The sequence below is a fragment of the Sus scrofa genome, chromosome 3, assembly GCF_054392235.1.
Source record: "Sus scrofa isolate SSC_HxYL_T2T_F1_AM1 chromosome 3, Sscrofa_HxYL_maternal_Yorkshire_Landrace_v2.0, whole genome shotgun sequence".
Taxonomy (NCBI): domain Eukaryota; kingdom Metazoa; phylum Chordata; class Mammalia; order Artiodactyla; family Suidae; genus Sus; species Sus scrofa.
This window is the reverse complement of record NC_139385.1, coordinates 61,406,315-61,431,914: the sequence shown is the minus strand read 5'-3', so window position 1 is coordinate 61,431,914 and position 25,600 is coordinate 61,406,315. Positions and strand designations below refer to the sequence as shown.

At 52.9% G+C, this 25,600-nt stretch overlaps 1 protein-coding gene across 17 annotated transcripts in view; it reads right to left on the bottom strand.

Moving 5' to 3' along the window:
- Window positions 1–548: 548 nt before the first annotated feature.
- TGFBRAP1 (transforming growth factor beta receptor associated protein 1) overlaps window positions 549–25,600 on the bottom strand; it is a 56,295-nt gene continuing 31,243 nt past the window's right edge. For 8 of the 17 annotated variants that reach the window (XM_085018479.1, XM_085018478.1, XM_085018477.1 and 5 more), the window contains 8 exons: window positions 17,170–17,252; window positions 14,410–14,751; window positions 11,928–11,985; window positions 9,315–9,458; window positions 7,199–7,342; window positions 6,399–6,558; window positions 4,668–5,101; window positions 549–2,931 (listed from right to left, as the gene is read on the bottom strand). In XM_085018479.1, coding sequence (XP_084874605.1) covers window positions 2,755–2,931; window positions 4,668–5,101; window positions 6,399–6,558; window positions 7,199–7,342; window positions 9,315–9,458; window positions 11,928–11,985; window positions 14,410–14,751; window positions 17,170–17,252 — 1,542 coding nt within the window. In that variant the 3' untranslated portion in view covers window positions 549–2,754. Of the gene's footprint in view, window positions 2,932–4,667; window positions 5,102–6,398; window positions 6,803–7,198; window positions 7,343–9,314; window positions 9,459–11,927; window positions 11,986–14,409; window positions 14,752–17,169; window positions 17,655–24,677; window positions 24,744–25,600 lie in introns of those variants that run through there. The other 9 variants (XR_014841230.1, XR_014841227.1, XR_014841229.1 and 6 more) reach the window with 4 other exon arrangements.

Genomic DNA, 25,600 nt, shown 5'->3' with positions numbered 1-25,600 from the left:
CCACTGTGGCCCCAAGAAAGTCACCCCAACAACCTGCACCTCAAAATATGGATGACTCACCACAGCTCGCCCTTCCACCTCCCACACCTCCTTGGGCTTGACCAGCCCTATGGCAGGCAGGTCGGCTTAGATCGCTCAGGGGCTCTCAGTTTGGAACAGGCCCTCGCCCCCAGCTGGTGCAGGACCTGGATGGAAGAAGGGACTCATAAGCTGAGATACACACAACAGGATTTCTAGAAGTGCTGTGATGAATGGGGTTCTAAGGGATGAATTAAAATTTAAAGGGTGAGATTTAGACAAAGTATTTATTCGAGGGAGTAGAAATATAAAGACAGCAAGCTTGCCTTGGGAGTGTTTGGCTAAAGGGGTGCTAAGTGCAGTTCTCTTGTGGGTCAGCAGGTTAAGGATCTGTTGTTGTCACTGCTGTCCCGTGGGTTTGATCCCTGGCCCCGGAACTTCCACATGCCGTGGATGTGGCCAAAAAAGATTTAAAAAATAAATAAAAATAAAGGGGTGAGAAGCCACGAGAAATCATTAGAGGAAGAACACAGAATTAAAGAATTTTAATAAAATCAATGTTTCCATATGTACACCTTGGGTATCTGGGACCCGCTCCGGGCCGAGAGTAAACCTGCGAGGACCACAGCTTCTACAGGAGAGTGAGTGGGAAGCAGGGCTGCTCCAGACGTGTGGTGCACTGCAATTCCAGGCTGGCACCCACAGCCCCCAAGGTCCTCCTTCCAGCACATCCCTAGGCTCAGGCACGGACCTTGCAGCTCTGAGCGCAGGCCTGAGGTGCCACAGCCCCCACGACACTCCCACATGGATACTTGATAAGTGACAGCACAGAAACAGCTTGTGAAATTGAAGTCTTGCCCACAGAATACTAATGTCCATGTCCACTGAGTCCATCCCTGCTGCTTTGACTGGGACGGTTACACAGCACCTACCTTGGGGAGAAAAGGGCCAAGGGGGGTTCTAATTGCTCTGTTCACCGCACAGTCACAAAACAGCAGGCCTTGAGAAAGACCCGTGCGTTTCTTTCAAAAATACAATTTGAGAAAAGGGAGAGTTAAGACAGGTGAGAGCAAGGTGAGGCTTTTTAATAATTCTGCACAGAATTCTGCTGTGTCCAAGGATGTGGAAGAGACAGAAAACTGTTCACCTTTAGTGCCCATTATTCTAAAGGAAAATAGGCATTTCAAAATATGGATCGACGTTCAGCGAAGGGAAAGACAGGTGTCCCCAAATTAGGGAGTCACCAGAAGGCTTTTCCAGGACTGCACCCACACCTAGAGAGACGGTGCTTTGAAAAGTGCAGTGTCCCATGTACTGTCACCTGTCCTCAGGAATGAACCCAGACTCACAAGTGGTGACGATAAGGCGTCTGGAAACGTGACCCTCCTTCAGTCACCGCAGGGGAAGGCTCAGGACCCGCTTACACAGCACACGGCTAAGCTATGGAATTTCTCCATCATTTATTCCTTAGAAATTGAGACCCAGTAGGAAAGAGCATGGATGTCTTTGCTTTCCGGCCTCGGCAGGATCCCAAGAGGAGAGACTGCAGACCATTATTAGTACAGAAAATGTTTTTCCGGAACAGGGGCTGATCTGTGTCCCCGTCCGTAAGGCCTGGACTGGAGGGAGGGATGGCTCCCAGGGTCCCCTGGTCACACATAGGCTGATGAGAGGCTGCCAGGCCGCACGGCCGGGGACATGGCCTTTTATTGTTAGTCCCTGATAGAGTCAATCCCCGCCAGGAAGAAATGCAGAAGAGGGCAGTGAAATAACCACAGCGTCAGCTCTCTCAGGGACGCCGGGTCTGTGAGGCTGGGGAGCGTCTGTCCCCTCTGTCCCATGTGTGCAGGAGGCCACGGGGCAGGCGGTAAAGTGTTGGAGGTAAGGCGGCCTGACTGGACTTCCTCGCAGGCAGCACTCCCTCGGGAGGAGGTGGATTCCCCGTCACTGAGCAGCGGCTGTCACCCATGGCCAGCCCCGCCCAGGCCACCCTGCAGGGTATACTTGGCTTGGTGTCCCCGGCCTTTCACTTTTCACCCAAGTCATCAGAGGGTACATTTTAACAAGGAAAAACGTCCCTAACGAACATGACAGGTGCACTGCTGAACGAGAGAGAAACCACAAAGAGGATATAAGTTTAAATAAAAACTTCCAGTCCAACACGGCCATCGTGGAGTTTCGAACCAGTAGACGGTGTGGGTTTTGTCCCTGCCATCGACTTCCAGACACACGTCCTCAGGGCCCTCACTGTGAAGCATCCAGAGTGAATGAATTACCCAAAGTGGGGGCTTGGGTGCACAGGCAGGCCTTTTGGGGGGTGGGGGTGGGGTGGGAAGGAACAGATACTTCCCTAAAGTCCACGGTCCCCAGGGCAGAGCCCGAGATGGGGCCAGCGGCCGATCGATCGGTGAGGATGAGGATGGTGCCCCCCCCACCGCCACCAGTCCCCATGGAGCAGACATTTCCAGAGCACATGTGCATCTACAGATCGGGGCACGGTGGGGGGGTTGTCTGGGTGGCGAGAGGGGGCGGTGTCTGGGAAGAGTCTGGGGTCGTGATGTGCCTGGACAGGCAAGTCTGGCGAGTCTTTGGGGGGACCGTGCATTGACATCCGATGGCTGCGAAGAGCCCATTTCCCAGCATCAGATGCTGTCCCTCGGCCACGGCTGGTGCGAGTGCAGCGGCCTCTGTTCTGGGTGCCCGGCAGGCTTGGTGAGGAGCCCCCGGCCAGGCCTGTCAAGTCCGGGCCCCGGGGCTCGGGGAGCGGGGGTTCGTGTGTCTGCTGGCCGCACAGTGGGTGTGGACAAGCCCCCCGTTGGGAAACCTGACAAACGCGGGCTCGGAGAACGGGGTTTGGCACAACTGGCAGAGCTTTTTGTCTGAGAGCCGAACAGAGCTTCCTTTCAGCTTCATCTGCAAAGAGACAGAAAGACAGAGACTTCTGGGACGTCAAGTCACACCGGTTTTCAGAGCTGACACGCATTACCCCGTGGATCACGGATGAGCTCAGCTTTCACATCAATTCCTGAGCTAGAATATTAGAGGTGAAAATAAACACAAACAGCCTCAGGAACTGGAAAAGTCAGAAAGGCTATACAACTGCCTTCTTTTTTACAGAAGTAATTGCTGCCTGGCTGGCTGGGGCATTTCCCACTGAGATCTTCTCTCAAACATCCGCTGAGTTCGAATGTATTCAAATAAGGCCTGTTATAAAGTCACACGGTGTTGGAGCTGCAAAGACCATGGGAGCTGTCTAGTTACCTGTTCTCCTCGTTTGCACACAAGGAAAGTGAGGCCCAAATAAGAGACTTAGTCAAAGCCATGTGGTCGATCCATATGGCACGTTCCTGACCAGAGCCAGGAAGTGTCACTTCCTTCCTTTAAAGGTAACTGACCAAACTAACCAAACTTCATTACCCCCGTCTGATAAACAGGCCCCCTGCTCTGCAAGTTAGAAGCCTTTCTGTACAATTCACGTGTGTTGACCCAGCGAGTCAGCCCATTGGCAGGATGGAGGGATGGCCTGGTGAGTCACTTTATTAGTTTCTCTAGTCATTCAACAAACACATATTCAATGGCTTCAAGAGGCTTGGCTCAGGAACAGCGATATAAGTAAAGGAGGTTCTTGCCTCTGAGAACCCCATGCCTAACAGAGAAGGAGGCAACTCTGGGTACATGCAGCGAGTGGGCAGGCAGATGAGGCTCCAGATGAGGCACCAGTCTGCTTTCAGGATGAAAGGTTTCACAAAAGAAAAGACTTGGGTGGGGTTTCAAGTAGGAGTTCACCAGCAGAAAATGAGCTAAGAATGTCTCAGGCAGAGGAAAGCAGGGTATGAGAGGAGCCCACTTGGAAGGTGCACACCTCCTGAGAGAAGTGAGATGAGTGGGACCAGCCTGGGGAGGGAAGCCAGATCTTCCGGCCCCCCCGGGGGGGGGGGGGGAAGGAGTCCATGGAGGCTCCCCAGCAGGAGGAACACGTGGGTTCCTGCTCTGGCTGTGCAGGCTGGTCCTCTCCAGAGAGAGGTCTCCCCGAGTGAGCTTGGGGAGGCAGCTCCCCCAAATTCCGGCGTGGAAGCCCTAGACCCCAGGTGAAGGCGCATGGAGGGGGGCCTTGGGTGGTATCGAGGTTGAAGGAGTCACGAGGGTGGGGCCCCACAAGCCCCGGAGGTGGCCCTTACAGGAGAGGAAGAGGCCAGCTGAGCCCTTGGCCTGTGGGATTTGTCACCGCAGCCCGAGAGGACTAGCAGTGCAGTTCTGGCTTGCAACTCACTCCTTGAAGATTCAGTGCGGCCCCCGGTGCCTCTGCCTCTGTCCCCCTTCTGTGAAAGGGAGACGGTAACGGCCGCGGCTGGGTGAACCAGCTGCGTGGACGAGGCCATCGTGACCTACAGTGTGGAACGGGCGGCGCACAGCGCTATCCGCGCCTCCCTCGCTCACCCCCGATCCTCAGCGCCTGGCAGGGGAGGGGCTGCGGCCACCGCACACCTGCCCGCCCAGCGCGCACCTCCACTGCCGCACCTGATTCTGGGTGAACAGAATCCCAGCTGGGGCGCGTTGAAGCGATGGAGAAAAAAATGGAGAAAGAACATTTTCCCTTGGGTGCAATCGACCTTGACTTAAATGCCTAACACAGCAAGGCTGGCTCTCACCTTGTCATATTTGTAGATCAGGTTTTCGGACTTGGCCAGGCCCACGGCCACCTGGGTGGTCCTCCGAGCGTGGATGCTGTCCCTCACGGCCCCCGTTAGGAACGGGCAGAGCAGCTGCACCGACCACGAGCCTGGCAGCAGCTGCAGGACCTGAGCGGCGTCAAACTCCGCGGCGTGGCGGTTTAGGAGGTCCACGGCGGCCACGGTCAGCTCAGTCGAGGAGGGGCCAGGGCCGAGGTAGAGGGCCAGCAGCAGGTGGAAGAGCCGCTGGCGGTAGGGTGGGTCTCTGCCCTCGGAGCGCCACAGACAGTAGTCCTCCGCCGCCGGGAAGTCCGCCAGCTCGTGGACGAGGATGCGCAGGGCGTCCTCGTGCTGCTCCAGCTTCCCGTGCAGGATGGCGCTCTCCATAGGAAGCCCGGCGCCCCGGATCCTGTCTGTGAGGTGGGATCCACTGGTTAGAGACGCAGGGCCCAGGCTTCATGGTGCCAGTCTAACCCGCGCTGCCTGCCCAGGGCCCTCGGCTCAAAAACCGGCAAAGCAGGGCTGCCACTGGACACCCCACGGGGTGGGGGGCAGAGTTTTGGGGCATCTAGGCAGCTGGCCAGGAAGTCTGCGTGCGAGGTGCCTCAGGAGAAAGTCCACGTGTCCCTCAGGTCACTGGGGCCCAAGCCACATGCTCAGGGTCAGCCAATCAGCGATATACATTAAATAAGTGTTTTTTGTTTGTTTGTTTTACTTATTTGAGGAGGGATTTTATTTTCTTTTATTAGCCAGGCCTGCTGCATGCATAAGTTCCCAGGGCAGGGATCAAACTGGCACCAAGAGTGACAATACCAAGTCCTTAACCACTAGGCCACCAGGGAACTCCAAATAAGATGTCTTTAAACAGACATATATTAACATGGTTATTAACTGAGTGGTTAATTATTGACTGGTATGGATCAGTCCACAGAAATGTGACCAGGGGTTCTTGGGAACCTGACCCTGCATTTCTCCAAATGAGAGGGCTCAGGGACTACAGATTCAGTTGTGGAGACTTTATAGGACTTGGTGACTCTGGACAATGGGAATGGATCCTAACAGTCAGAACATGGAGTTCACTGCAGCTAAAGAGCAATAGTCATTCACAGGTAAGGACACCCGGAAGCTCCACGCTGTCCCTCAGGTAAGGACACCCGGAAGCTCCATGCTGTCCCCCAGGTAAGGACACCCGGAAGCTCCACACTGTCCCCCAGGTAAGGACACCTGGAAGCTCCAGTGTCCCAGGAGCTCTCCCAGCTGCTGCGCTGAGGCTCTTCTACAACATGGAAACTGTGGTCTCCGCACTGGGTGGAAATGAAGAGCAGGCCCCTCCAGGATCCCTGCCTCCCGGCTCCAAGCAGGTGGGCACACTGCTGAGGGCAGGACCAGCCTGCAAGGCCAGGATCAAAGCTGGAGCCTCAGTGGGCATGGGCCCAAGTGCATCAAAGCCAAGGAAGGAAGTTCGAAGGGAGACTGGCTCTGCCGCCGTGCAGGCCTCCTGACGCCCCAGGAGGCCTTTGTGCCATGGGCCCCAGAGCCACTGTCCCTTTCTTGGGGGGTGAAGGATGGATGCAGGGCCTCACCTGCCCTCCAGAAGGCTGACCCTGTGCCACAGAGATTCCAGGACCACCCCTCCACCCAAGTCCAGACAGGATGCCAAGGCCTCCGTCCCTGCGTCCCCTCCACCTGAGGCTGCGGAGACCCACTCACCCAGGAGGAAGTGGACTCGGTATGAGTCGGATTTCTGGAGCAGGTGTCGCAGCTTCGCCCGCGTCTCGGTCACTGCTGCACCCGTGGCGTTGGCGCCGGGCTTCTGCTGCAGCACCTCATCCAGGTAGAGCATGGCCAAGTGCGTGTGGTACTCCTCCCTCTGCAGGACACGGGCGGGCAGGCAGCGTGTGCAAGGGGCCCTGAGACCTCCCGCCCGCAGGCACCCCAAGACCCGCCAGGCAAGGTTGGGGGGCGCTCCGGGGTGGAGCACATGCTCTGGGGTGAAAGCAGAGAGGCCGAATCTAAAATCTATGGGAAAATATAAAAGGCTCCCTTATCATTTTTGAGAAGTAAGGGCCATAGGATTTAGGTCTTCTCCAAAAAGGGGCAGTCTGTTTTATTCCCTTTAAGAATCATAACAAGGAAGAAAAAGAAAAATATATATGTATAAGCTGAAGGGACAGGAGAACGAGTAATAAAAAAGCTACTTAGGCCTCCAGGTTTTTTTGTTTTTTTTTTGGCCTTGCACCCACCCAAGGTTGAAGTTCCTCAGCCAGAGATCGAACTCACACCACAGCAGAGACTGGAGCTGCTGCAGTAACAATGCAGGATCTTTAACTGCTAGGCCATGGGGAATTCCAGGCCTCTGGTCTTTTTCACAAACCGCCCAGCTCCCTCTGACCTCCCATGAGTAGAGTCTAAGCGCTGGGAACGGGAAGTTACATCCGACCCATTAGCCAAGTTGGAACAGTGTGAGGCCACTGCAGCCCACACATCTTGGCCTGTGCCCCAGGCCTCACCTGCAGTCTCCTGTCCATGACCAGATGTTCCAGGTACTTCACCAGAGCCCGAGGGTACTTCTTAAGGCAAGTGATAATATCGTCTGGGTTAAAACTACCCTGCTGGTCATCCAGTGGTCTCTTGGTGAAAACCTGAACTCCGACCTGAAAGAAGAGTAGTGATTTAGTTATCGTGCTTTTCAAAAACCCCATCTTATCATCATTCTGAACTCTAGGCTCTGAATAAAATCATCATCAAAGACATGATGAGGCAGAAAAACAGTGCTGCACGAAGCACCGACAGAGAGAGGAACTCCCCTCCTGCAGCCGGGATGCCTTCTGAATGGTCAGAAATTAAGGGACTGGAGTTCCTGTGGTGGCGCAGCAGAATGAATCTGACTAGCATCCATGAGGATGTGGATTTGATCCCTAGCCTCGCTCAGTGGGTTAAGAATACCATGAGCTGTGGTGTAGGTCATAGACGCGGCTCAGATCCTGTGTTGCTGTGGCTGTGGTGTAGGCCAGCAGTTGTAGCTCCAATTCAACCCCTAGCTTGGGAACCTCCATGTGCCATAAGTGTGGCCCTAAAAAGCAAAAAAAAAAAGGAAATCAAGGGACTAAGCATGTCTTGGTTGCAGGTTTCAACAATCCCTGAAGTAACAACTTTACAACATTCAAATCATCCAAAACGAAGATCGGACTGGATTGTAAGTGAAAGAATAAGGGGCTGAACATTCAATAAACTCAGTTCTCTAAATGCTGACACACAGCGTGTGCATCACCCACGTGGCACCAAGGCCCAGCCCTGGCGTCCCCAGGTGGCCTCCCTGCCAGTCAGTCCCTCTGCAACTCCATTTTCCAAGGAGCCAAGCCAGATGGCACGTCCCTAAGATTTATGTATGCAAGCTCTGTCACACTCACACACAAACTATGCACACACACTCACTCTCACATGCTTACACTCTCAGATGCTCACACTCACACATGCCCCACATACACTCCCTCACACATACGCACGCCCGCAACACACACACACACACGCTTCACACGTGCATACACACTCATACACTTGATCACACACACACTCACAAACACTCACACTCACACCGCCCCACAAATCCAAAACACAGGCAGCTCTGACGAGGATGAGCTCTGAGCCCTATGTGCCCGGAGCTGCCGCTCAGCTTCCTAAGCACTGAACCTGGGCATCCACATCTGTATAGAACGCCCGCCCAGCACGGTTGCCATGACACTTAGCACTGATGACACCTGTCAGGTGACTGGCACACTGTTGGGCACACAATCTGTGCTTGATTTGCTGTCACCACCAGCAAATGGGCACTGGGCACCACCCAGCCCTTCCCTCAGGCCGATTTCCTGTTGGACACAGAGGCAGCATCGGGATGGATAAAAGGCACTGGGCTCTGGCTGTATGGGGCACACAGTGCTGCTCAGGTTGCACAAGAGCAGGAGCGAGGCTCAGAAACTCCACAATGAGGCCCAGGGCCAGCACTGGGAAGCTGATTTTGTCTCTGGGGGAGCCCAGGAACGGGAGACACTTGGAAAGGTGAGAGCTGGATGCTCCCTGGTTCCCAGTCACCCCTGGGCTTTCCAAGGACTGTCCCTCCGTCTCGGGCACATGCTCCTCAGAGTCACAGGCTTTGGCTCCTTTCTCATCCTCCAAGGCGGGCAGGTCCTGCTCAGGCCCCCCATGGGCCAGGCCACAGCCACGTGTTGGGATCAGGGCACGTGGAGGCGATGGTCTGCCCGGTGTGGCCCAGGCCCGGGTCCACGCCCTGCAGGCAGGTCCTGCTCCGGCCCACAGAGAACAAGGGACCCGATGCAGTTAGGGGTGGGCTCATATACGTGTTTAAGAAGACGTTGAGCTCGTGGAGGCTGTGCTTTCCACTTTTCTGCACAGGGGCTGCCCAGTGGAGGGGTGCAAAAGCGCCGAGATGCACAACTGCCCAGACAGCCCGGACTCAGATGGCTCGAGGGGACCTGCAGGGGCTGGGAGGACCCAAAGCCCACAGGGAGAGGCTGGAGGAGAGCTAGATTTCCCGCCTAAAATCAAGCTTTCTGTCCATGTGCACCAGCCCCCTCAGCTCCCGAGGGAACGCGTTTGTGGAGCACTGACCTCCTGGCTCTTCTGCAGGACCCAGTCGGCGTAGGTCCACACGAGGTCGGGGTCGAGGCTGTAGGTGAGGAAATCCACCACGTACTCGTACAGGTCTGAGCGTGTGGCGTCCTGGACATCCCCGTTGACAATGTTCACCCACAGCTGGGGACGACACAGAGGAAGCACCGTGACACACTATAAGTAGCTTTCAAAGGGTCTAGCTTTACTGACATGCCTTTTATTTTTTGCTTTTTAGGGCCGCGCCCACAGCATATGGAAGTTCCCAGGCTAGGGGTCTAATCAGAGCTACAGCTGCTGGCCTACGCCACAGCCACAGCAGCTAGGGACCCGAGCCTCGTCTTCGACCTACAACACAGCTCACGGCAATGCCGGATCCCTAACCCACTGAGCAAGGCCAGGGATCGAACCCACATCCTCATGGATACTAGTCCAGTTCATTACTGCTGAGTCACACTGGACCTCCGAGTGGGAAATGTTAAATGCTTTAAATCGATTCTAATTTTTTTTCAGAGAAATTAAAATAGAGGAGTTCCCATTGTGGCTCAGTGGGTTAAGGATCCAATGTTGTCTCTGTGAGGATGCAGTTTTGATCCCTGGCCTCATTCAGTGGGTTAAGGCTCTGGTGTTGCTGCAAGCTGTGGCAGAGGTCACAGATGTGGCTTGGATCTGGTGTTGCTGTGGCTGAGGTGTAGGCTGGCAGCTACACCTCTGATTTGACCCCTAGCCTGGAAATTTCCATATGCTGCAAGTGCAGCTCTTAAAAAAAAAAAAAAAAAAAAAAAGGAGAGAGAGAGAGAAAAAAGAAAAAAAAATTCCGCCATCTATGGAGACTTAGTCAATTGTGTAAATTTCTCTTTACGTAGCTCTGCCAATATTATTGGTATCTCAAACTGCAATTCTTAGACCACATTGGGTGTTTTTTTTTTCTTTTAGGGCTGCACCTGCAACATATGGAAGTTCCTGGGAAAGGGGCTGAATCAGAGCCACAGCAGGTCCCAGGCCACAGCCACAGCAACTCTGGATCCTTAACTCACTGAGTGAGGAAAGGGATCAAACCGTTGTCCTTACAGAGATGTCAGGTCCTTAACTTGCTGAGCCACAACAAGAACTCCACTGTTGTTTTTTTAAACATTTTATTGGAGAATAGTTGACTTACAAAGTTGTGTTAATAGAACATTGTGTTTTAAAAAATAAAAATTGTATCACTGACACCCAAATGCGTTCTTAGCCACGGGTGGCGTGTTGATGGGGACTCCCCCTCCGTTTTTTTATGGCCATACCTGCTGGATATGGAAGTTCCTGGGCCAGGGATCAAATCTGAGCCACAGATGTGACCTGTGCCACAGCTGGGGCAATGACGGATCCTTTTAATTCACTGTGCTGGGCTTTGGATTGAACCTATGCCACCACAGTGACAATGCTAGATCCTTAACCTGCTGCCTCACAGTAGGAACTCCTCCCCCCACCTTTTTTTAAACTTAATCCACTGTCATGTTACCATGGCAATTTTTCAGCAATCAGACATATGTGTGGCTTTGCCCAAGTCACAGAGTTGGGTGAAAACTGCTGACGTTCTTGGCCACTGACAAAAATGCACGACAAGAGACAAGATGAGCTATTTGGGGGCAGAGCCCCCAGCACTGGCTCAGACCCCAGCTCTCCCACTGCCCAGGGCTGTGACCCCTGGGCAAGTGACTGACCTTGATCAGCTTTAGTTTGGTCACAGATGCCATGATGACCCAGCTCACTTGCAAGAGTTATGGTCATTACAGTGGACATTACACACTGTCACTCATAGTCTTCGTTTTGATAAGGCCATGAGGTCACGTGCTTTGTGGCTTAGTAAGAAGTCATATTTTTCTTACGTTAAAAAAAAAAAAAAAACAAACCTCAGGGAGTTCCTTCATGGCGCAGCAAAAACAAATCCAACTAGGAACCATGAGGTTGTGGGTTCGATCCCTGGCCTCGCTCAGTGGGTTAAGGATCCAGCGTTGCCATGAGCTGTGGTGTAAGTTGCAGATGTGGCTCCGATCCCACGTTGCTGTGGCTGTTGCGTAGGCTGGCAGCTGCAGCTCTGATTAGACCCCTAGCCTGGGAACCTCCATATGCTGCAGGTGCAGCCCTAAAAAGCAAAAAAATTAAAAATAAAAAAAAATTAAAAACCCTTGGTCTTGACAATGCTCTTTAAAGAGACGGAAAGACAAAGAAAAGAAAATTCTAGGTCATTCTCTGATGCCCTAGCAGGTTGAGGCTCCTGTGTTCTCACCATTGTGGCTCTGGTTGCTGCTTTGCGGCATAGGTTCAATCCCTGGCCCAGGAATTCCCACATACTGCCTGTGGGGCTAAAAAGGAAAAAAAAAAAATACCCAAAAACCCCCAAGAGATAGCCTGAAATAAACACTGCAACGCTCATTAAAAAAAAAGAAAGAAAATTCTTGGCCAGCATATCTCAAGGAATTCACTGTCTGAAACAGCATTATTTTTGTTCTGTAAAAAGGCTGCAGATCAAAGCAACAGTGGTCTCTATCAATCTGTGAGATTTTCCCCCCAAGCAACCCTGTGTTAAATAGCAGTGATTTTGAAATAAGGCTGAGATGCTTTTGACCTCACCTGAACTGCAGCAGCATCCTGCTTGTTGTAATGATACAGCAAACCCAGGGCAAAGTACCTGAAAGAAAACATGCAGTCAGTGTACCCTCTGCCATCTCCCCCGGGGAGGCGCCCGGCACAGCAACACCCCCAGCCTCCACCCTCCACCCCCCCTCCGAGTTCTATTCAGCCTAGTTCAACAACAAATTTCAAGCCACAAAAAGATTCCCACTTCTGTTATTTACTTGTGCTATTAAAACGTATTCCCGAGGTCTCTTTGTGGCTCAGCGGTTAATGAACTCCACTAGGATCCATGAGGACGCGGGTTTAATCCCTGGCCTCGCTCAGAGGGTTAAGGATCCAGCATTGCCATGAGCTGTGACGTAGGCTGTAGATACAACTCAGATCTCATGTTGCTGTGGCTGTGGTGTAGACCGGCAGCCACAGCTCCGATTCGACCCCTAGCCTGGGAACCTCCCTAAGCCATAGGTGCGGGCCCCCCCCCCAAAAAAAAACAGAAAGAAAAAAAGTATTCCCTATCAATTTCCAGAAATTGATAGAAAATCATATTCAAATCTCAGATAAGCGGCAAAATAGATCTATAATTATACTATGGGAAATTACACTTGGAATTGCTTTACAATTTGCTTCAAATATGAGCATAATTTCGTATCTCTCCAGTGACCACTCTTCACGCATCCCGAGGTATTAAAAGGCGATTTGGAAGTGATGTTGTCTGAGCCGTCACGGTGTAAGGAGCCTGAATAGCAATCAAGGCCAACAGTGAGCAGATACCACAGAGAACAGGAAGGTCAGGGAGAGATGGGCTGGGGCACCCAGTGTTTCAATCTCGGCTTCTTCTTCTTCTTCTTCTTTTTTTTTTTTTTTTGCTTTTTAGGGCTGCACCCTCAGCACATGGAGATTCCCAGGCTAGGGGTTGAATTGGAGCTACAGCTGCCGGCCTACACCACAGCCATGGCAACTTGGGATCCGAGCTGCTTCTATGACCTACACCACAGCCAAGGCAACGCTGGACCCCCAATCCACTGAACGAGGCCAAGGATGGAAACTACATTCTCATGGTCACTGGCTGGATTCGTTTCTGCTGTGCCACAATGGGAACTCCTAATTCCAGCTTCATTACTGTATGCCCTTGAGCAAGGGGGCGACCTTCTTTGGCCCTTGCTTCCTCATTTGTAAGTGGACAGAACCAGTGAGGACACAGGCATTGCCTGGCTGGGAGCTGTGCCCACCCTCCCCGGCTGGCAGGTCCTCCTCCCAGCAAGGTGCCCCAGGGGCTTTTGGATTTCTCCCCAAAGGAACCAACTCTCAACATGTGGGACTGTGCCCTGGAGCCCTTCTCTCCTCCTGAAAGCTTCTAGAAAGTTACAGGGACTTGCCAGACCCTCCATCCCAAGTCACTGTCAGGAGCAGTCAGTGCATCTTCTGGTTCCCTGATACGTTACTGCACTCTGCAGGGTATTTGAGAAACCGAGGGGGGGCAGTTGAATGACCCACTGCCCATGAGGAGACCAGGCACAAGCCCATGACGTCCTGCACCTGAACAGCGCATGACCCTTTCGCTGTGGGATCTCACCAGCACTCCTGCCACGACCAACGCATAACAAAACCCACAGACAAACGGAGTTCCTGTCATGGCTCAGCGGTAATGAACCTGACTAGTAACCATGAGGATGCAGGTTTGATCCCTGGCTTCGCTCAGTGGGATTGGGCATTGCTGTGGCTGTGCTGTGAGCAGGCAGCTACAGCTCTGACTCAACACCTGGCCTGGGAACTTCCATATGCTGTGGGTGTAGCCCTAAAAAGACAAAAAACAAAACAACACAATACACACACACACACAAAGAAACCTCACAGACAAAGAATCTTATAGGGAGAAGCCAACTGCCTCTTTGAAGGAGCTGCCCTGACACCCCACCACGCCTGGAAGGGTCAGGCCACTGCCGGTCCCCCAGCATAAAGAAGCTGTGATTCTAATCATGTCATCACTGCTGATGCACCGTCCCTCCTACAGCGAAGGGGCTGGATGCTGACCAGTGCCCACCTGTAACTGGGCAGGGTTTGAATCCGCAGCCTTTTATACACAAAATCAAGAAGCTCTCCTCTATCTGTTTATCCAGAGGTCCATCTGTCCATTCGGTCTGGCCATCGGTGGCTCAAGTGCACTATTCATGTTACCAACACGCGTGTGGGCCCTTCCCCGGGTGCAGCCACCCCTAGACGGCTTCCAGAGGAGACCAAGTGGTCACTCCATCGGGCCTCTGAATAGCTGCCAACCTCATGTCTGGTCATTAAGGAGCTGGCTGGCAAGTCAATGGCTCTGCAGACGTGGCTGGTAGAAGCCAAGGGGGCCAGGCGGTCACTGTGGTCGTACGGCCATCCTATGACCCCCTGGCACTCGGACGTCACACACATCAGGTCCCCAATGGCTTCTTCCCCCAGGGTTGGGGGAGGGGGTGTGGTCCCAGAGGAGGGCACTCACTTTTTGTGCTTCTCCAGCCAGGCAGCACTGTCGGTGAGCAGACAGAAGTTCTCGGTGACCAGGAGGTCCAGCAGGCTGTCGTGGTCGGCCTCCGCGTACAGCTTGAGCAGGGCCGTGTCGACGTCCTCCTTGTAGCCGTTGGCCATCTCCGTGCTGCGGACCTCATTCAGGTAGGACATGAGGAAGCGCTTGCACCTGGTCACCTTCTCCTGGTCGCCCTGGGTCAGCTGGTTGAGGTCTGCATACTCGTGGAGAGGAGGGTGGGACCGGGTGAACGAGGAGGATGTGGGCAGCAGGAAGGGATAGAGGGAGATGAGCTCCCGCACGTCGAGTTGGCCGCTCCTGCAATGACAGGATCAGACCACATGAAGCAGAGAGAGGAGCACACACAGGCACGTGAGGTGGCACCCCCTGGCCCGCTCTCGCACACTCACGGGGGTGGCATGCACAGCCAAGCGCCACCAACTGGGGCCGCCAATAGACTGCCCACCCCCCAACCCCCCAACGCCCAGGGCAGAGGTGGGACGGTGCTTCCCAGGGATCCAGGTGGGAAGGGACGCCAGGAAACAGCACCATCAGGTCCCTCTGAAGCCAGTGTTTTCCCCGGCACTGCGCTAGGAACAGATGTGCTCAAAGTCCACAGAGAAAGGATTTCCACGCATGTGATGCTGCTCAGTGATCTCACAGCAGACACAGTCACCCCTGTGGTCCTTTCCAGGGTGACCAAGACTGTTTCAGGACAAAAACGTTAGGATGCAAGTTGTGTTGACCAGACGGGATGAGGTCGGGCTGGTCAGTCTTCAGGGGGGCAGAGCGTGCATCCAGATTCCACACCCAGGTGTGACCAGGCATGCTGTCCTAACCCCATGGGGCCCAGAAGGCCATCCGCAGGGACGACCCTCCTCTAAGTCACTCTTGGCCCCTCCCACATCTCCTCCCGCCCAGCCTGTGCGTCCCCGACCATGAAAGCTGGTGATGATGGCATCGCTGAGCTGTAGGTCTCAGCCTGGCACCAGATTCACTTGTGAAGCCTCTCGAGGGAGGAGCAGGCCACCAAGACGCACGAGGGGACCCTCGGGACAGGACCAGGATCTGAGCTGCCCACCATGTTCCCCCTCGCCTTCAAACTCTGCCATCTCTTCGGAGCTCCCGGCTTCCCACTTCTGGTCTCCCTTTCCCTCTGCCTCCTTGGCCCCACCCGACCTTCAGAGGTTCTGTGTGGCCCAAGGGACAGGTTTTCACACCTCTGAGCGCCACATCTGAGGCACTTCCTAACTGAGCACCAGCCACACCCCGGCACTCTCAGCTCTACCTAATTATCTTGCCAGTTTCTACCTTTGTGGCTCCATGTGTCCACAGCAGCAGTTTTGCCCCCCGGGGGCCACCTGGCAAAGTCTAGGACTTTCTGTCATGACTGGAGGGAGCTATGGGCACTTCGAGGCTGCTACACGCCCTGTGAGGTACGAGCGCTCCACGACAAGAATCACCCACCCCAGATGTCAGCTCCACAGGTGAGTCACCTGCCCAGATACAGGTCTCAATCTGGGACCCACTGCTCAGCACTTAAGACCCAGGACAAACCCCAGTTGGCAGCCATGCCAGCAACACTGATTGCTGAGGTGTGCCCCACGTCGGACATCCACGTGAGCCGTGAAGCCAGGCGCTGTCCTGCCCTGCCTCCTGGCCCTGATGCTCAGGAAGTCAAGAAGGCCCAGGAGTGCTGACCAGACTGGACGAGGTCGGGCTGGTCAACCTCCTGGAGGACAGAGCGTGCGTCCAGACCCCATCCAGGCAGCAGCAGTGGCTTCGGGCAGTGATAGTGTCTGAGGTCAAGTCCAGACCCACGAGAAAACCCACACGTGGTTATTAGCACATCTGCTGTGGGCACAGGGTGTGTGTGGGGGTGCCTCCTTCAAACAGCAACTCCCACACTTTCGACCAAGGCTGAGCTGGAGCGTGAAGCTCAGGGGGCTGGGCACTGGTGCCCCAGCAGGACAGGAAGGTGGAGGCAGACGTTCATGCAGCATTTCAAATTAACCCACGAGAAAAAGATGTGCTGGAGACCCCACGGCCCGAGTGGGTGGTCATCACATGGCAGAGAAGAGATAGGACCACAAGACCGGGCAGGACAGAGCTGGGGTCCGAAGGGACAAGGGACTATTCAAGCAGCAAAGCTACTGGTCTTTCCAGGAACAGAGGACGGCACAGGCAAGTTACATGAGCAAACTCAAGACAGGGCACCGTCAGTCAATAAATGCTCCTCCTTCCTCACCCAGAAATCTGTTCTGTGCAGCCTACTTGCGATGGAGCTGGAGGGGGGCAAGGCTGAGATGGGCCTGGGTGGGGGCAGGGGTGGGGGGAGGGGCAGCTGGGCCACACCTGTAGGACTGGTGTGACACAGAAAGGACCTCAGCTCCCTAATCAGGGGTGCCGTTTACAACAGCTTCAGAAGAAACATAGTTCTAAGTCTTCCCAGAGGCACCTGCTCTTTCTCTGAACTCACAGCTTCTGGTAAAATCTCTGGAGAAAAGGGAAAGGGAGCCATCGTCTTTCCTAGGGGCCCTTCTCAGGGCCACTCTGTTCACCCCTCACAGCCCCACTGTCTTCGAGGCGCAAGACAGTGATGCTCAGGCTAAGCTGGGGGGTTGGGGGAGGGACGAGGCTGCAGCGGATGCGGGGAGCCCTCGCAGCATCACAGCCACAACAGGGGTGGGGGGGACCGCAGAAGGACTCAGGCTTGCTACCGACACCACGAGTTACCTGAAGAGTTCTTTAGCCTCCAGGAATTGGAGCTGTGCAAACTGTATGAAGCCTGCCTGCTGCAGAACCCGCCTGTACATGACCTGCAGGAAGAGACAGGGGTCAGCGCTTGGACGGGCCCTGGAACCATATGGTAGGAAGAATGGAATTCCCAGTCCTAACCCAAGCTATGTGTTGATTATTATGTGGGAATCTTAAATCTGCAATATAGGCATACAGCGACCATATACGTACACCTATTAGCCCTTCATTTCTGAGGTCGAGTCGGTCTCCATCCCATCCTGCTCTTTCTTCCAAAACTCCTGGGCTTCCTGTGGCTCCCACATCCTGGGCTCAGGTGGGTTTTCTTTTTTTTTTTAGGGCCGCATCCACAGCATATGGAGGTTCCCAGGCTAGGGCCCACTCAAATAGGCACTGTAGTGACTGGCCTATGCCCCAGCCACAGCAACACCAGACCTGAGCCTCGTCTGCAACCTATACCACAGCTCACAGCAACGCCAGATCCTTAACGCACTGAGCAAGGCCAGGGGTCGAACCTGCAACCTCTTGGTTCCTAGTCAGATTCATTTCCTCGGCGCCACAATGGGAATTTCTCAGATGGATTTTAACACCAGTCACCCTTCCACGCGAGTGGACCTGACCTTCACGGCAGCATTTTCTGAGCACCCCTCAGAGCCCAGGGCTGATGCCATTTAATGAGAAACAGATAAATAAGCCTGCCTTCTGGGCGAAGCTGGAAGCACAGGAGTGCACAGCCCCCGCCCCATCCCAGAGATGCACAGCCACACCTATGCACCACAGTCTCAGGAGTCCTGCTCTCAAAGAGCCGTTGATTTTGTCTAATCCAGTCCTGCCCACAGAGCCCTTCGTTCTGGGAATGTTCAGAAACAGCAGTGCCCTGAAGGAAAACGCCCTGTGGCATCCCTTTCACCGTCCAGCTGAGCTGCTTCCAGCTCTGTCCACCTCTGTCTCGTGGGCCTGTCTCTGCTGTGTTTCCCCTGGTCCCACGCCCTCGGCCCAGGTCCCCGTCACCTCACAGCTAAAGACTCTGTGACTTCAGCCCCTCCTGCGGGCTGATGAACCATAACTCCCAGATGTCAAGGCACACACACCACTTGCATGGTACCCCGCACCCGGGCGTGGGACCTGCCGGCAGTCATCACCTACTGACCTGATCAGTTTTCATGAAACTGCACGCTCACCCACTCTACCCATTTCACAGATAGGAACATTCTGCCCTGAGACGTTAAGCTTTTAGCCCAAAGTTCCTACATGTACATGGCTGGGGAGCCCCATTCCTTCCACTCCTTGGCTCCACCAGGTATACAGTAGGCAGTAAATAATGTCAACCCTGAGGAAACAAGGGAAGTGGAGACAGTCATTCCCTCCAATCAGTTTTAATAGGGGCTTGTTCTCAAAAACAGCAGCATCTCCCCACCCCTCAGAAACCCCTGCGGGAACATCAGGAAATGCACCTGCTGGGAGTTCCCGTTGTGGTGCAGTGGAAATGAATCTGACTAGTAAGCATGAGGATGCAGGTTCAAACTCTGGCTTCACTCATTGCATTAAGGGTCTGGCATTGCTGTGGCTGTGGTGTAGGCTGGCAGCTGCAGCTCCAATGCGACCCCTAGCCTGGGAACTTCCATATGCTGCAGACGTGGCCCTAGAAAGCAAAGCCAAAAAAAAAAAAAAAAAAAAAAAAAGAAAGAAAGAAAGAAAGAAAAAAAAGGCAGCTGCTTTTCCACGACTCTCCCCTGACGCCAGCACATCTGACCTAAACACCCATCTGTGATAAGCGGATAGGAGCGGGGGCCGTCCTGCTGTGGGGAGGAAAAGCTGGTTCCATTTCTGAAAGGAGAAACGACAAAAGCCAACCACACAGCAAGCAGGTTAAAAGGCCTGGTTGCTGCCTCTCATTCACACCCAGGCTCGCTGCTGGGAAATCCTTCAACGACCACTTCTCCTCGAATGACCACTTCTCGTGGCCGCAGGGCCCAGGCATTGCAACTCCTGCCCTTCCTAAAGGGGAATGAAAACTGCCTTTGCGACCAAGCCGTTTTCAAGCATATGGGGGCATTTTCCCTGCTCTAGTCCAGGATGCTGTGGACTTGAATGATGCAGGCAGAGAGGCTCCTTCATCCTGGAAGTGGGAACTGGGCGTGACATGGAGGGCACCACAGACTCAGAAACTTGACCAAGCACGGCGCCTCCTGGTTCTCTGAAAGGGACTGTCTCCCTCCCCGAAGGCCTGTGTGACCTAACCTACTCCCACCCTGTGCTCAGGGGGACACTGAGCTACAAGAGCCAGGGCTAGGCAGGTGGCAGGAAAAGGATGGGAGGATGAGCCATGGGGAAGACTGGGACCCAGAAGGTCTGCTTAGAGCCCCAGTGTCGAGCTAACTCACAACAGAGTCCTCCACTTGCTCTCTCTCTCTCTCTTTTTCACAGTCGCACCCATAGCAGATGGAAGTTCTGGGGCCAGGGACAGAATCTGAGGTGCAGCTGCGACCTACATCACAGCTGCAGTGACACCAGATCCTTTACCCCACTGCTCTGGGCTGGGAATCAAACCTGAGCCTCGGAAGCAACCCGAGCCACTGTGGTCCATTGGATTCTTAACCCACTGCACCTTGGCGGGAACTCCAGTGTGCTCTCTTTTTAACTTACGAGATTGTCTTCCTGTGTAAGGTGGCTATCGAAATTCTCAGGGGAAGTGAGAAAATGAACAGAACAGACCTGTAAGTGGTGCAGGGCTGAGCGCCCAACACCCACGGCTGGGAGTAGGAATGAGATTGAAGTCACAACCTACATCACCAGTATTTGATTTCGGGATTGACATTTCTCACGTCCAAGATTGCGGGAACTGGTTCGGATGGGGAATTTTACATTATGCGTATTTTATCACAAGTGGAAAAAAAAAAAGCAAAACAACTGAGCTTGCAAAACCACAACTTCATGGACCACGTTCATAATGACACAGTGACAAGGCCTGCCCACAACCCACAGGGACAAACCATCAACCCCCATGGGAGGTGGGTGGGGCTTGAAACTGTGGGAGGAAGTGGTAAGGGCAGAAAGAGGCCGTGGGGCCACAAAGCAGAGCCCCCAAGTCATGATCGGGAGACCCTGGGGACTGGGTGGGCCCCAGAGATGAGCGGGAAGCAGAAGGGCCTGCAGCCAGCCTGCTGGGAGGGCTGACATCCAGAAACTGGACTCTGAGCTCCTCCGGGCATCCAGCAAAAGACCAAGTCCGGAGTTCCATGGCTTAGCAGAAACAAATCTAACTAGCATCCAGAAGGACGCAGGCTCGATCCCTGGCCTTGCTGCTCAGTAGGTTAAGGATCCAGCATTGCCGTGAGCTGTGGTGTAGGTCGCAGACACAGCTTGGATCCTGCATTGCTGTGGCTGTGGTATAGGCTGGCAGCTGCAGCTCTGATTAGACCCCTAGCCTGGGAACTTCCATGTGCCAAGGGTGCAGCCTTAAAAAAGACAAAAAAAAAAAAAAAAAAAAAAAAAGACCAAGTTGCCAGGAGGGACAGAAATTCAGACTGTCATCAGGTTTTTGATCCCCACACTTTGTGCCAAAAGATACTGGTGGGACTTAAGTTTCTCATCGAAAGATATTGTGAGTCTGAGCTTTTATATCCAGCCAAACTGTCCTCCAAGAGCAAAGGCTGCAGAGGGGCTGGGCCCCACATGGAAGCACTCAGGGAGGGTATCTCCAGGTGCCAATCCTGAACCTGGGCCACTGGGGCCACAGAGCCATCAGCAGGAGTGCCAGCGAGCAACTGGGACCCTGCACACAGAACCGAGTCTGACACCTCTAAGTGCAGGTCCCCAGGCCCTGAGGGGCAGAGACAGCAGAACCGCCCACCATGGTGCACGTACACGATGCTTGCCCATGTCTGACAGGTATTAACTGGGATGGAGGATGTTACTCTAGCCATGGACGCAGGGAGATGGAGAGGAAGAGGTTACCAGCGAATTTCAACCGAGGCTCAAAGTGCGGAAATGACAGATAACACGAGTTCCCCACTGCCAGGCCAGATAAACAAGAGAAAACCGGGAGTTCCTGCTGTGTCTCAGCAGACTCACAACCCCATAGTCTCTGTGAGGATGTGGGTTCCATCCCTGGACTCATTCAGTGGATTAAGGATCCAGTGTTGCCACAAAGTGTACTGGTCACAGATGCAGCTCGGATCTGGCGTGGCTGTGGCTGTGGTGTAGGCTGGCAACTACAGCTCCAATTAGACCCCTAGCCTAGGAACCTCCATATGCTGCGGGTGTGGCCCTCAAAAGACAAAAACAAACAAACAAACAAACAAAAACCAAAGGGCTTGTATAAAGCTGAATACTATGAGGATGCCCATCAGAATAAAACAGGGACCCTCATGCCCACAGACAGACACACAGACAGATGGGGAGGAAGCGAGATAGTGGCAGAAGGGGAACAATGGGGGTGGGAAGAAGGGATGTAGACTTGTTTGCATAGACTCTGTTTTGTTGAGTAGATTCTGGATCATGTGCCTATTTCACATAATGACAAAATGAAATTAAACTTAAAAAGCAATCTCTATAAAACAACGGTCAAACAAAAACAAAAGTTAAGAGCGAACAAAAGTCAAATGAAGTGAACAGACCTGAGCATATAACCACTCAGAGAAGAACTCGCCCATGTGACCCTGAAACAGAAGTCTCATTATCCAGCCCACGGATCAACAGAACACAAGACACAAACACCCAAGGACAGGTGGGGAAGTGAGGATGCTGGCAGGATACTCCCGCCTGGGAGGGAGCAAGTGTTGACTTTAAAGGCTTATGTGGAGTTCCCGTCGTGGCGCAGTGGTTAATGAATCCAACTAGGAACCATGAAGTTGCAAGTTCCATCCCTGGCCTCACTCAGTGGGTTAAGGATCTGGTGTTGCCGTGAGCTGTGATGTAGGTTGCAGACATGCCTTGGATCCCACGTTGCTGTGGTTCTGGCGTAGGCCGACGGCTACAGCTCTGATTAGACCCCTAGCCTAGGAACCTCCACATGCCACAGGTGCGGCCCTAGAAAAGGCAAAAACACACACACTAAATAAAAAATAAATAAATAAATAAATAAAGGGAGGCAGGCTTATGTGATGGTTACACTTCCAAGGGGGCTTCCTTATCTTTCAAAGATACACAGGGAAATTTTTTTCTTTCTCTCTCTCTTCCTCTTTTTTTTTTTTTTTTTTTTTTTTGCTTTTTAGGGTCGCATCCATGGCATATGGAAGTTCCCAGCCTAGGGGTTGAACCAGAGCTGCAGCAGCCAGCCTACACCACAGCCACAGCAACGGGGGATCCGAGCCACATCAGTGACCTACATCACAGCTCATGGCCACACCGGATCCTTAACCCACTGAGCAAAGCCAGGGATTGAACCCACATCCTCATGGATACTAGTTGGGTTCAACACCACCAAGCCACAATGGGGACTCTCAGCGAAATATTTTTCGATGAAATAAGAAAACCGCAGGTATCAGAACTCCGGCTTAAATATGATACTATCCAGCCTCCATGGCACAAATCAGGCAATCTTTTTGGTCAACACGAACCTGTGTCTGTAAACAAGATGTCTCCTTCCTGCCTTCTTCTTCAGAGCATCCCAAACCTGAATATCATTTAAGCCTAGCTTTCTTGCAGATCTAAACTCTCTGACCCTTTGGATCTCTCGAAGGAATGCTGCTTAAATCCGAGTCCCATGGTTAACCTTCTTAACAAATCCCTCCCTGGTTCAGAATGCAGTGAAGCAAAACCAGTGCTTGTTTTAATGGAGGGAAAGAAGAGCCGTGAAAAGCCAGCTGCTGAACTTTCTGTCTCTTTTCCCCCCTCCTTTCTGGTTTTTCTGAGCCTAGGGTCTAGCGTTCGGTCGCAAGCATCCCCAAGTTAAAATAAACAATGTGAGCATCACACCTGACCCTTAACAACGTGTACCAATTCACGAAAAGCTATCCCTGGACCTTTTCAGTCACTATCGTCTTCTTTCTCTCTCCTGGTTCTATTTTAAACAAAACCCCTTCTGCTCCACGAGTCACACAGCCCAGCTGTTTGAAGACCGGTTCAAAGCTCTGATTGCCCGCCCATCAATCCTGGTAGTTCAGCCCCAGGCGTGAGCAGAGGGTGAGGGAAAACAGAGGGAAAGGTAGGGCCAGGAGCTGGCGAGGGGAACTCGGGCCCCACACGCTGAAGTGATATGTGTTAGCGGTTAACATAGATGATTGTGGGAGCTCAGAGGGGCTGCTCCGCCTGCAGGGGAGGGACAGATTCAGCAATGGGGGCAGGGAGGAAGGTCGATCCAGTGATAGAAAATTGCACATTTTTTTTTTACCAAAGAAAGAGAACAGGGATGGCAGGGAGGTGGGTGGGAGAAAAGAGCCTGTTGCACTGAGTGCCCATGGAGGGCTGCCTGGATTTACCCAGCTGCTGGGTGTCTTCCCGGCTTCAGGCTCTGGCATTGGTTGTTTTGTTTTTGTTTTTGTTTTTTGCTTTTTCAGGGCTGCATTTGTGGCATCTGGAAATTCCCAGGCTACGGGTCAAATTGGAGCTGCAGCCACTGGTCCCACAACAGCCACGCCAGATCTGAGCTGAGTCTTTTGATCTACACCACAGCTCATGGCAACACTGGAGCCTTACCCCACTGATTGAGCTCAGCTCTGTCCTCGTGGATGCTAGTCGGGTTTGTTACCACTGAGCCACAGCGAGAACTCTGGCACTGGTTGCTTTTTTTTTTGGTCTTTCTAGTGCCACCCCCGCAGCATATGGAGGTTCCCAGGCTAGGGGTCTAATCGGGGCTGTTGCTGCTGGCCTACGCCAGAACCACAGCAATGCCAGATCTGAGCCGCATCTGCGACCTACACCACAGATCATGGCAATGCCGGATCCTTAACCCACTGAGAAAGGCCAGGGATCGAACTCCCAACCTCATAGTTCCTAGTTGGATTTGTTAACCGCTGCGCCACGACGGGAATTCCACTGGTTGCTTTTGACACGTTCTGAGGACTGAAGTGTTTAAAGATGCCTTGCAGGCTGCTGTCCACACAGGGCAGGGCTCAGGCCCGGGTCACAGGTGGACAGAAGCAGTGGGGGAGGCTGGGGGCTGTGCAATGAGCAATACCCCACTCGTGCTGTCTAGACGCTCAGGGGCTCCTGGGCCTCTCTCAGGAGGAGAGAAGGAGCTGAGAGAGCAGGGTGGGGCCGAGGCTGCCCCCATCCACCTCACTGAGCCTCCCTGCAAGGACGCACAGAGAAAAGTGTGGCAGAAATAAGCCTTAGGAAACACACCCTGACCTGAAAGCCTTCTTCTTTTGGCTTTTGCTGCCCCCTGCTGAATGCTCATAGATCATCTCCTTTAAAAAATTAGCATCGGAGTTCCCCGCGTGGCTCAGTGGTTAACGAATCCGACTAGGAACCATCCCTGGCCTTGCTCAGTGGGTTGAGGATCTGGCATTGCCATGAGCTGTGGTGTAGGTCGCAGACGCAGCTCAGATCCCACGTTGCTGTGGCTCTGGTGTAGGCCACTGGCCACAGCTCCGATTTGACCCCTAGCCTGGGAACCTCCATATGCCGCAGGAGCGGCCCTAGAAAAGGCAAAAAGACAAAAAATAAATAAATAAATAAAAATAAAAATAAAAAATTAGCATCAAGGCCAGAGGGATAAATTAGGAGTTTGGGATGAACAGGTAGACACACTATACATAAAATAGATAAGCAACAAGGATCTACTGTGGAGCACAGGGGACCAGACTCAATATCTTGTAATAACCTATAAGAGAAAAGTATCTGAAAAGGAATGTATATATATATATATATATATATGTATGTATAACTGGATTGCTTCACTGTGCACCTGCAACTACCACAACATCGTAAATCAACTCTACATCAATAACATAAATAAACACCAAAAAAGCCCCAGATTAGGAACAATGATGCCAAGTTTATCTATATTCAAGCCTGTGACCATAAATACATGTTCTGACTTCTTCTACCTGCGGAATCTACTCTCTGAGGCCAGAAAGCACAGCCTTACTCCACGGCAACCACATCGTCCTGAAAAACTGGCTGACAGGTAACCGTTAAGGGGATGGCTATGAATTCATAAGCATGTTTAACCATCGACTTAGGTGTTCACAGGAAGCGTGCACACACCAATAGTATGCTTTATTATTCTCAGATCCATAGAGGAACCTGAACTAACCTTGCAACTGATCAAGGAGCAAATTTAGGGAATCTGATTTCATTGGACATGAGACCACTTTGTCATCGATTTATCAATTACATGTGTCAGACCTACTACATTAAAGTTATGTTTCCTGGAGTTCCCGTCGTGGCTCAGTGGTAACAAACCCGACTAGGATCCATGAGGATGAGGTTAGATCCCTGGCCTTGCTCAGTGGGTCAAGGA